This window comes from Staurois parvus, unplaced genomic scaffold (assembly GCF_062004578.1).
Source record: "Staurois parvus isolate SC_StPar_1 unplaced genomic scaffold, SC_StPar_1.0 ptg000681l, whole genome shotgun sequence".
In the NCBI taxonomy this organism is placed as follows: Eukaryota; Metazoa; Chordata; class Amphibia; order Anura; family Ranidae; genus Staurois; species Staurois parvus.
The window spans coordinates 81771-94367 of NW_028318477.1; the positions used below are offsets into that span (position 1 = coordinate 81771).

The following is a 12597-nucleotide window of genomic DNA, read 5'->3' on the forward strand; positions in this document are numbered from 1 at the left end:
CTTACCATTCAATAACTCGCTCTACTTTCTAGACAGACAGTTCTAACATTTTACATCTATTGGAATACAAACGGCCCACCAAGTCTCCGACGGAGCACCGACTAAAAAGACAGACGGACACAGAAGTGAAGTCATACATTTAATTTATTTGTTATATACAGCTTGTTCTTTTTAATTCCGTAAGGATCACTATATAATAAATATGTTTTATGGTTACAAGACAAAAAACACACGTCTATCTACCCAACCGGTTTGGGAGGGTCTCTATTCCACTTACCCTGCAAGAGAATGTTCTAGAAGCAATCCCACTTCTGTTCAGTGGCAAAAATACCGAAAAGCCTTGACTGACAGACACGTGAGCTCATTGATGAAGACTGGAGCCAAAGAGCAACTTCATTCTGTCCAATTTTCTGGAAACTTCCTCCAGCTTTCGGTCATTAAAAAGGAGTGAACAGATGAGCGCAATCCTACCGTCATCTTTACCATAAATAGAAATGTAAACAGAGATACAGAAACTGTTGGCGGTAATTTGCCCTGATCTGTTTTTGTGATGAAGAGCTGGATGAAAGCCCCCAGAATATTGCACCGTTTGTGGCCAGAATGAAGGTGGAAGGACCGGCTGCACAACAACTTCCCCGGTAGAGGTCGGTCCGCATTGCTATGACAATTTCTACTATACCACCATTTAAATACAAGTTCTTCTAGGAAGTCATGTGCCCACAAAGCTCCAGCGCGTCTGCGTGTCTCTGCCGCCCAACAACGAGTTCCATAGAGCTGTGACTGCACCTGCTGGTGGCCATAGCTCTTGGGTGTTGTCAGCCGATAAAGAGTTGGTGCCCACCAAGCAACAACAACAAAAAATATAGCTTTGTGGTCACAGGACCTTCTTCAGATGGCAAGTTAGTAGAAATGTCAAAGCAACAGAGAAGTTACATTTACAAGGTATGTTGTGTAGCCTCTCCTACCACTTTAAACACTAGGTTCACATATGTGCGGCCCACGTTTTGCGCAGGCAAGAGAGCGCATTCATTTGAATGGACTCCTGTGCCCCGGGATACGCGAGGAAGAAGTCCCTGCACTAGTTGGGAAATCGCAGCCTACATGGGAACTGAGGTTCCCAGTACGGTTGCGATTTTCAGTGCAGGCGGTGTGCCATTAGAATGAATGGCACCTGCCCGCAGGTCCCGCATTCCTCTGTGCGGGTGGTGCGGCTGCAGGTATTTTTGTGCGGGTCCGCAGTGGCACCACCTGCACAGATGTGAACCGAGCGTCAAGCTGACTTCCAGGAATTCAGCTTGTGAAAACTGCAGGCATACCATGAGTTAAGTCTAATGAGGTGCCTGCCGCCTAGTAGACTTCTCTCTATTATTCACATCTGACAGGTTTATAGTGCCTTCTGGAGCTTCGGTGCTGCGCACTGTGGTCTCAGTTCCTTCAAGAGCAGAGTCGCTGGAACTGCTTTGCCCACCCCTTCACTCCCTCCTAGCCAGTCACAGAAGCCTTTGTATTTTTTGAATGAGCTTACATAATACAAAGGCTCCTGTGAATGAGCTTACATAATACAAAGGCTCCTGTGAATGGGCAGAAGAGGGGAGGGACAGGTTTAGCTGGTCTGTGTGCTTCTCTCCTCTCAAGGCTGGAGTGAGTCCTTCTGAAGTGCAATAAACCTGTCATATGTAACTAACAGAGATAAGTCCCAGAGGTGATATGCACTTAACTGGACTGAACTCATAATATGCTTGCAATTTTTGAAATTCCTGGAATTCAGCTTTAAGGTTGACTTACGAAAAGGGTCATTCGGTTTAGTGAACCTATATTAGATCAAACACCCCAATCACATACAATGTGTTGCCTTTCCACTTTATGTGAATGGCTGAATACTGATACGCCACCATTCCTGGCCATAAGTAACAATCACATCAAGGTTTTCTGAATTATGTACAACACAAAGATAATGTTAAAGAGACATTGTCACTTTGTCCATTTAGCCCCCCTTCCCCACTAATACTCATTAACCATCTCTCTTTCACCCCTCCCTGTAACAAATGCTCAGGTCTGAGCAGCCAATCACCAGGCTTTAAACTGTCACATGGGGGGCAGTACTATCATTCATCCAGGGGAACTCAGACACCCAAAACTTTAACCAGGGTAGGCTCCTGCTGCAAGGAAGAAGGCGAGGGAGCGTGGATAGGCAAGTGCACCTTCATGGGGGAGCTATTGGCAGACATTGTCACTTTGCCCATTTAGTACCCCCCCCTCCCAAGCTAGTTATACCCCTTAATGCCCTCTTCTTCACCTCCTCCGTTCTTGGGGGGGGGCGGGGGGTATAGCATGTGCCTCCTCCATGTGGCAGTGCTCAGGCCTGGGTGGCCAATCTCCAAACCCAAAAGGGCCACATGGGGGATGGGGGTGATGTCATCCACACAGGTAATATCAGATAGCAGAATTTACCCAGGGTGGGCTCCTGTTGCAGTAAGGAGGTGGGGGAGTGTAAACAGGCAAGGATACCTTGCTGTGCGGGGTGTGCCATTAGCTGACATTGTCGCTTTGCCCATTTAGCCCTCCCAAGTTATACTCCTTAATGCCCTCTAGTTTACCTCCACTCTGCTGGACCTCCTTCAATCCCCAAGCCCAAAAAAAAGCTCCAAGGGGTGATGTCATCCACCTAGGCAAGCTCAGACACCAAAGCTTTTACCAGTGGTGGGCTCCTGTTGTAGGACAGAGGTAAGGAGTGTGAATAAGCAAGTAAACCTTGCTGGTAGTGGGCCCCATTTAGCTCACCCGAGTAAGTTATACTCATTCAACCCCTCTCCTTTGCCTTTCTCTGCACTGTTGGGAGCTTGGTTTCCAGGTATGGGGGAACGTGTGACTTCCTCAATCTCTAAGCCCAAAACTGTCACCTGTGGGCAGGGATGCCCTCCACCCAGGTAAGCTCAAACCCAGAATTTACAGATGGTGGGTTCCTCCTGCAGGTAGGAGATGAGGGAGTGCAGATAGGCAATAGGGTTGGACCTCCAGATATGGGGGAACATGTGACCTCCTTCAATCCCTAAGTCCAGAACGGTCACATGGAGGGTAGATCATATACATACATAGGTAAGTTCAGACACTGGCATTTACCTAGGGAGGGCACCTGTTGTAGGTAGGAGGTGGTGGAGCTCCGATAGGTGAGTATACTTTTCTGGGTAGGGGTCCTATTTAGCCCACCCCTAAGTAAGTTGTACTCATTAAACCCCTCTCCTTTGCCTCTTCTTGCGCTGGGTTTCCATATATAAGGGAACATGCAACTTCCTCAGAGCACAAAACTGTCCCTTAGAGGGCAGGGATGCCCTCCACCCAGGTGGAGTGTACCCTACAGTTGTAGGAAGGAGATGGGGGAGTGCAGACAGGCAAGAGGGTTGAGCCTTCAGGTATGGGGGAAACGTGACCTCCTCAATCTGCAGGCCCAAAAACTATCACCTATGGGGCAGAGATGCCCTCCACCCATGTAAGTGTAGACACTGGAGTTTACCAAAGGGGAACATGAGACCTCCTCAATCCCCAGAGCCGAAACAGTCAACTTGGGAGGCAGTAATGTCCTCCACCCAGGTAAGCTCAGACATCAGAGTTTACCAACGGTGGGTTCCTGCTGCAACTAAGAGATGAGGGAGTACAGATAGACAATAGGGCTGGGCCTCCAGGTATGGGGGTGGGGTGTGACGGGAGGACAGAAAATGAGACCTCAATCCCCAGAGCTGAAACAGTCAACTTGGGAGGCAGTAATGTCCCCCACCCAGGTAAGCTCAGACATCAGGGTTTACCAACGGTGGGTTCCTGCTGCAACTAAGAGATGGGGAGTACTGATAGACAATACGGCTGGGCCTCCAGGTATGGGGGAACGTGTGACCTTCTCAATCCCCAGGGCCAAAAAGTAAACTTGGTGGGCAGTGATGACCTCCACCAAGGTAAGCTCAGATGCTGGAATTTGCCCTGGGGGGGACTTCTGCTGCAGGAAGGAGGCAAGGGAGCATGGATAGGCGAGTATATGTTGCTGGGTGTGTGGGGGGCTATCATTTGCCCTGTATGGGCAAAAAAGGGACAGCATCTCTTTAAGGAAAAAACAAAAACAATGTAAAAGTATTACACAAACACACAAATTCTAGTAGAACAATTTCATTGGCTGCCACAGGAAAAATGTGCATTAAGTTGCAGTCACGCAACAGGTACAACATGATCTAATGAAAACAAAGCAGCCTATCCATTCACCCCATCCAGAGTTTATGACTCCGATCTGATGTGAGCTCAGATTGTCTAAAACCGTTCACTGTAAATTTAGTAGATTGTACAATCAGATTGTAAGCCCAGTGGCCCAGTTACTCCTTATAAACCTCCCTTCACTTCATCTGAGAGATCGAAGCTGATTGGCAGCGTAGAATATTGACCTCACTTTAGTGCTGCGTCTTGTCAATGAGTCCAATCGCTCAACAGATATGAAAGTAAAAACTGCTCCTTGACTGGACATGTTCCATAGATGATTGGAGAACGATGGGAAATGTGCGTATGAATGTCCAAACAAAAGTTATAGAATAGAAATGGATGCCATGTCCAAGCGTTGAAGGAAACCTGTCCTAGGGAGAATATACAGGATGCCATTGCTGAACTTTTCAACTGAAAATGCCAGCTGCCTGGCTGCCACATGTCCCAATGCTTTTGTTCTGACTTACCAACCTCAGAACATCGCCGTCCCAGATCAGGAATATGGACTTGATTTTTCTTCTGACTAAACTATGTTAGAAACATGTATATACTTACCCATTTTAAGCCTGCTCCGGTCACGTGATCCCCTGTGTCAGCCAGTGGCGGCTGCAGGGGAGAGGAGAGAGCGCTCGACAATGGCTGTCAATGCCTGGAAGCGGTGACATCACTCTTAGCCTTACTATGGTTGTCTGTGCTACCGCCTCTCTCCTACAGTCATTGCTGGCTGGCATTCCAGTTTGGTCACGTGATCAACCTCTCGTGTCAGCCAGTAGCGGCTGCAGAGGAGAGGCGGGTGCGGCGACAATGGATAACTCATAGGAGCCTATGGGTGATGCCACTGCTCCCAGGCTTTACCAGCTATTGTCAAACACTCTCCCCCCTGCAGGTACTGCTGGCCGACACAGGGGATCATGTGACCAGATTAGAGCGGGCTGAAAAAATAGTTAAGTACACAGATCACTTCTTTCTGACTAACTTGAAAGAAAGAAGTCAGCAAGAAGCAAGTGAAGGCAGGGTTAAATCAAAATTCCTGATATGGGTACATATTCTGAGGTTGTAGAATCAGAACACATGAAAACATTAAAAGCGCTCTCTCCTCTCCCCTGCAGCTGCTTCTGGCTGACACAGGGGAGCTGGATCACGTCACTGGACTGGTGTGGGCCTAAAATAGGCAAATATACACTTTCTAATTAATATTATATATTTTCCTGACACAGTTTAGCCAGTTAAAGGGGTTTAGAGGTGTGAGGGAACATATGTTTAGTTGGGTTTAGCCTGAAATTCTACTTTAAAGCCCCACTCCAGGTTAAATTTTAACAGACTGTAAACCTCCCTTTTCCCCACCCCTCCCAACCCACCTAAGTTCCCTGTCCAGGTCCCTCGTAGTCACGGTTTCTGGTTGCAAGGGACAACTAATCTGACGCTGGTCACCTGAACTGACAGCAATCCCCTTTAGCCAATAGGAAATGTTCACTCATGGAGACAGTGGCATGGAAACCAGTAAAAGTCCCCATCCCCCCCCACCCCAACCAACCTAAGTCCCCTGCCCAGGACACTGGCCATTGCTGTTTCCAGTGGCAAGGGACCACTAATCCAATGCCTCAAATCTACTGGTTCCCCTGCTCTGTCAATTTTCTTTAGCCAATAGATAGGCATCACAGAGGCAGTGCTATGGAAACCAGAAGAAACACCCCCCACGAACAGAACAGAGGATTTAATATTTACATTTTCCAGATGTCTTTGGGTAGGTCACATGTCACTGCAGAGGACCTTTCCTCTTCTCCTCCAGGCTGGGTGATCCTTATTAACACAAACAGCAAGGCTAAGGGGATTCCACCAGCACCACTCACAGTAGAGTCCTCTGTCTACTGGACTGAATAGCTGAGGACATCCTGTGGCCAAGAAGAGGTACTGCTGGAGATGGCTCAAGGTTTTTTTTTTTTTTTTTTTTTTAAATGGCATCTGGGGGGACATTTGAAAAAAATTAAAAATGCTTTTAAAGTGCTGAAGGCAGATAACTAGCACTGATAGTAGTTGGCATAGCACTTCCAGAAGTAGTTGGCAAGGGTAGCCTCATATTTCCTTTAGTACAGGTTTCCTATAATGACCCACGGTGTGGAACCAAACTACTTGGATGATTGCTAGGCAGTTTGCAGTTGTCTGGAACCACTAAAAATGGCAGCTACCAAAATTCTCTCGTCATCAGCAAGTGTTTGTGCCTTGCCAGTCATACACTGGTGTGGGGTGCTGCTTCTATATACAAATCAATGAGAACTGCAGACCTCCACCACTTGCTGGGTCAAATTTTCTTTTCTGACTGCATCTTGCCCAACAACCCCTAACGTAGTCGAGGTCGTACCGCCGGGCTATCCTTTCCACTAGAAGCACAATGTGGGCACCACAGCTACCATGACAATCTGTACACAATCCCCTGCATGCGGGTGGCCTCAGGGTGCCTGGAATGATAAACAGTGAGTGCGAAATGTAGCCACGAGGGAGAGACAGACAGGAACACGATGACAGTGACACAGACGGTGCAGGCAAGGGGGGGTGGAGAAAAAAGGGGGTCAGGGGGGGGCTTGGCATGAACATTGCAAGGGCAGAAGTGGGAATGAGATGCACAACACACGGTCCCCTCGGATTCCCAAACAGCCCGATAATGCAACAACGTCACAATGATACGTTTTACAGAGCGGCCGCAGTCTCTGGCGGTGTGGAGGACTGTCTGAACTCCGGGAAAGGGAGAGGAAGAGTCCCAGCAGCAGCAGCAGCAGTTAAAACTGAACCCAGCTAGAAGACTGCGGAGCCTGAGAGGGCAGACTGCTGGATAGAAAAGAGGCAAAGCAAGAGTAAGTCATTCAGAAAACAGAACAAGCATAGAGCATCAAAAAGGCAAAACACATAACTAGGCCCTGATGGAAACAGACGGTCCCCGATCCATGGGGCCCAATACTGGCGGTACCTGAAAGTGTATGCAGAACCAAATATTGAACTTCTATTATTCGCCCTAAGTGGTAATAAACCCAAAACCAAACCGCTAATATATTGCAGCTTACCAATCATTAGATGTGGTGGCTGCATTAGTTTCCTTTTAGGTTTTTTTCTGTCTGTTTCCACCTGGTGATCTGGCCAGTAACACCTCCTGTATTAGAGCAGCACCAATCTGGATGAAAAAACACAGGGGGCACCTTTGGCAGCATTGTCAGTCTGGAGATGGGAGGAGTGTTAGATTTACTAGAAAATTTAAACCACTTCCAGTCCCGACACTTTCACCCCCTTCCAGTCCCGACACTTTCACCCCCCTTCCAGTCCCGACACTTTCACCCCCCTTCCAGTCCCGACACTTTCACCCCCCTTCCAGTCCCGACACTTTCACCCCCCTTCCAGTCCCGACACTTTCACCCCCCTTCCAGTCCCGACACTTTCACCCCCCTTCCAGTCCCGACACTTTCACCCCCCTTCCAGTCCCGACACTTTCACCCCCCTTCCAGTCCCGACACTTTCACCCCCCTTCCAGTCCCGACACTTTCACCCCCCTTCCAGTCCCGACACTTCCCCCCCCTTCCAGTCCCGACACTTTCCCCCCCTTCCAGTCCAGGCCAATTTTCAGCTTTCAGCGCGATCACACTTTGAATGACAATTGCGCGGTCATGAAACACTGTACCCATATGAATTTTTTAGCATTTTTTGAGACAGATAAAACTTTATTTTGGTGGTATTTATTCACCGCTGGGATTTTTATTTTTTTTTGCTACATAAATGAAAAAGTCCAAATTTTTTTTAAAAAAAGGGTTTCTTATAAAATTTTGCAAATAAATAATATTTCATTATAAATCTTGGCCAAAATTTGTTATTTTAGTAAAAAAAACAAAAACAAAAAATACCCCAAATTAGTTTATAACCAAAAATTTGTTTTTTTAATTTTAATTTTTTTTTACATACGGTCACCATGATGACACTGTACTACTTGTGGAGGTGATTTTTTTTTTTTATTATTACAGGGATTGCTTTTACACCCATGAAAGCAATCATTTCTCCTTCTCTCTGGCTGCATTCTTGCAGCCATTGAGAAATACTGTGAGATCTGCGATTGGTCACAGCTTGTCACATGGTACTAGGCTCTTGTGAATAGCCCTGTACCATGTGATCTCTGTGATCATTCACAGATTTCACACATAGTAAGCAATGATGTCAGAAGCGACCTCTTGCTTACTACTCTGCATGTGATCACTGATTGGCAAATCAGTGATCACATGATCGGGACCTCGCACAGAGGTCCCGTACTACGATCGCTGTTCCACTGTGTCCTGAGGACACAGCGGGCACCGGATTGCGGTGCTGCGCGCTCCCAGGGAACGCGCACAAGCGGGGGGGCAGGAAGGCAGTTTCTAAACGGCCACCCGCCCCTGCACTGCCACCATCCGGCCGGACGGGAAATGGTTAAAGACATTCACAAATACTGAAGGGACTGACCTGATTCAATAACTTTTGGGCTGGGAGAGATCAGACCGTGAAAGTCAGACCCATGGGTGTCAGAGATCCATTGTCCCATTCTTATAACTGCACACAGAGATCATCAGTTTCTGGCAAGTGTCCTTCCTGGACGTCCATCTGCCTGTTGGGGCTCTTTCACACTATACAACGGCTGGACGGGAGGTGGTTAAATACACTAACAACTTGAAGCCAAACTATTTACGATCAGTTACAGCGGTTTGATTTTCCTTTTGGGATCAAGATTTTATATAAATAAAAGCTAATCATCGTAAGCACCCCTGCCAGTGGTAATTGGTTTGTCTCATCCCGCTAACCCACGGGTGTCAAACTGGCGGCCCTCCAGCTGTTGCCAAACTACAAGTCCCATAAGACAGTGAAAGATTGACAGTTACAAGCGTGACTCCTAAAGGCAGAGGCATGATGGGACTTGTAGTTTCGCAACAGCTGGAAGGCTGCCAGTTTGACACCCCTGCTCTAACCGATATATCTGGAAGAGAGCTTGTTCTTTTGAAAAACAACAGACTTACTGGCTGAATCACCCAGTGAAAACAGAAGGAAAAAAAGCCTAAAGAAGACATCTAATGCAGCCGTCACATCTAAGAATTGGTAAGCTGCAACAGAATAAAATGTTTGCTTTTGGGTTTAATACTGCATTAAATATAGAACATTGAAAGGGTTTTCTTATATATCTGTTAAAAAAAAAACCCACACGTGTTGATCCTGCCAGAAAGCCTGATAACTTTGTGTTCTCTATTCTGTGAGCTACAGAACACATATCACGTCTACAGACATGTGGAGAGAGGTCACCGCTCCAGGCCTGTATGAAAACCCCTCTGGAGCTCCAGGTGCTGACCAAGGGAGCCCAACCACGCAAAAAAAAAAAAAAAAAAAAAAAAAAAAAAAAAAAAAAGGGCATTTATTATTTTTGTCCAAAAAGGTGAACTTATCCTTTAAAGAGGAGCTTCTGTCATTTTTGTGTTTATTAGACGTCAGTAGCTGCAAACACTGTAGCTGCTGACTTTTAATAAACAGACACTCACCTGTCCCAGGATCCAACAATGTGTTCACCTGAGCCGTTCCTTTGGTCTTGTCCTCGGTGCCGGCACCTCAACTGTGGACACCCGGCTGTGACCGCTTGCAGCTTCATAGCCGGGTGCCCGCAGCACACTGTAAATTGTCTTGCAGCCTTCTGGGACCCGTCACGTGTCCCAAGAGGCTGCGGAGAAGGAAGGGGGAGGAGAACTTCTGCTTCTGATCGCCTAGGCTAGGCAACCTACGGCTCTCCAGCTGTTGCAGGACTACAAGTTCCATCATGCCTCTGCAAGTCATAGCTGTCAGTTTTGTAATGTTGCAATGCCTCGTGGGAAATGAAGTTCCACAACAGCTGGAGAGCCACAGATTGCCTACCCCTGGCCTAGGCAGTCAGAGCAGAAGTGGGAGCGTGGAACTGTGAAGCACTGTGGTAGTTCATTGAATGTTCCGGTCAGTACATCTGCTTGCCTGTACATCCTGTACCAGCAAACAGATATACTGACAGAGCTGCAGGAGACATGCATGGCACCAGTGATCAGCAGATGCTTTACAGGCTCCTGGAGCAAAAATAATAAATGCACATTTTTTTACCTGCAAAAAAATGTGAATGTATTTTTTTGTTATCAAAAGGTGAAGTTATCCTTTAAAGTGGAACTTCCCCTTTTGGGTGGAGCCTCGCTTTCAGCAGAGATCAGGGGGCTGTTAGGCTCCTAACATCACCTATCCACCCCATTGATGCTGCTCAAGCACGGATCGCGTTTAATCAGCTTCCTCCCCATCTGGTGCTGCTGGGGAACAACAGTTCTGAAAGCCTCTGGGTTCAATCACCAAAAGGGAGGATCAGTAAATGGATGTTCAATGAGCTCCTCCATTTCACCCAGCAGATGGGAAAGAGGAGCCCAAGATGCATGAAGGAGGGGCACTATGTTCCGGTGACTGTGGAAGTGAACAACTTCCATTAGAATGCCAACGATCGACTTGACAAGTACACACCACTCCCGGAGTCTGTAGAAGCCAGGAGTGCATGTAAAAGCCGGTGCTGCCACTGACGTATGCCTTATGTCTGTAGCAGTAAAAGGAATGAAGCAGGATATAAAACGGAGCGATTTGTGCGCAGATTAAAGTGACCCTGTCATGCGCAAATGAGAAGTGAATAAACTCATCTCTCCGGTAGCCCGTGTATCCTGCCTCCCTTCTCTATTGGGCTGCAACCTTCACAAGACTCCTTGGCATTCAACTGGTGGATCCCTGTCACCCCTGCTGCAAGCCATGGCTCCATCCTCCCGACCGCTGCAAGCCATGGCTCCATCCTCCCGACCGCTGCAAGCCATGGCTCCATCCTCCCGACCGCTGCAAGCCATGGCTCCATCCTCCCGACCGCTGCAAGCCATGGCTCCATCCTCCCGACCGCTGCAAGCCATGGCTCCATTCTCTGACTGCTATGCCCTACAGCAGCGGTTCTCAACCTGGGGGTCGAACAACCCATTCACAGGGGTCTCCTAAGTCCATCAGAAAACACATATTTCCGATGGTCTTAGGAACCGAGACACGGCTCCTCTATCAGTCTCCAGGCGGGCCCGCCCACATGCAGATACGTCCACATTTCCCTGGACCGCGATGTGTGCGCCGGATGACATGCCGCCCCTGTCATCTGGCCACATCCCCGGGATCACTCAACAGCTCCGCCTCCTCGCCAGTCACCAGCAAGGAGGAGGAGCCGAGCAGCAGCGCAAAGATCAAAGAAGATCGAGCGAGGGAGCGGCCGGAGAAGGAAGACAGCTGACAGGTAAGTGTCTGTAGCGTGCAGATGGTGCTGCTGCAGCCAGGTATGCTGGCTGTAGATGGGAGAGGGAGGGAGCGAGCCCAGGCTGGAGCAGGAGTCAGCAAGGTATCATTGGTGTCAGTGGGAGGAATAGTGCCCCATCATTGGTGTCACTAATACCAATGATGGGGCACTATTCCTCCCACTGATACCAAGGATGGGGCACTATTTCCTCCCCCCCCACTGACACCAACGATGGGGCACTATCCCCCCCCCCACTGACACCAACGATGGGGCACTATCCCCCTCCCCACTGACACCAACGATGGGGCACTATCCCCCCACACTGACACCAATGATGGGGCACTATTCCGCCCCCCACTGACACCAATGATGGGGCACTATTCCTCCCACTGACACCAATGATGGGGCACTATTCCTCCCACTGACACCAATGATGGGGCACTATTCCTCCCACTGACACCAATGATGGGGCACTATTCCTCCCACTGACACCAATGATGGGGCACCATTCCTCCCACTGACACCAATGATGGGGCACCATTCCTCCCACTGACACCAATGATGGGGCACTATTCCTCCCACTGACACCAATGATGGGGCACTATTCCTCCCACTGACACCAATGATGGGGCACTATTCCTCCCACTGACACCAATGATGGGGCACTATTCCTCCTACTGATACCAATGATGGGGCACTATTCCTCCCACTGATACCAATGATGGGGCACTATTCCTCCCACTGACACCAATGATGGGGCACTATTCCTCCCACTGACACCAATGATGGAGCACTATTCCTCCCACTGACACCAATGATGGAGCACTATTCCTCCCACTGACACCAATGATGGGGCACTATTCCTCCCACTGACACCAATGATGGGGCACTATTCCTCCCACTGACACCAATGATGGGGCACTATTCCTCCCACTGACACCAATGATGGGGCACTATTCCTCCCACTGACACCAATGATGGGGCACTATTCCTCCCACTGACACCAATGATGGGGCACTATTCCTCCCACTGACACCAATGATGGGGCA

At 48.5% G+C, this 12597-nt stretch overlaps 1 protein-coding gene across 3 annotated transcripts in view; it reads right to left on the reverse strand.

Moving 5' to 3' along the window:
• Positions 1-12597, reverse strand: part of LOC149447605 (adaptin ear-binding coat-associated protein 1-like) — a 42288-nt gene continuing 29691 nt past the window's right edge. The window contains exon 8 of one of the 3 annotated variants that reach the window (XM_089652333.1): positions 1-101. In XM_089652333.1, coding sequence (XP_089508459.1) covers positions 29-101 — 73 coding nt within the window. In that variant the 3' untranslated portion in view covers positions 1-28. Of the gene's footprint in view, positions 102-126; positions 7060-12597 lie in introns of those variants that run through there. The other 2 variants (XM_089652335.1, XM_089652334.1) reach the window with 2 other exon arrangements.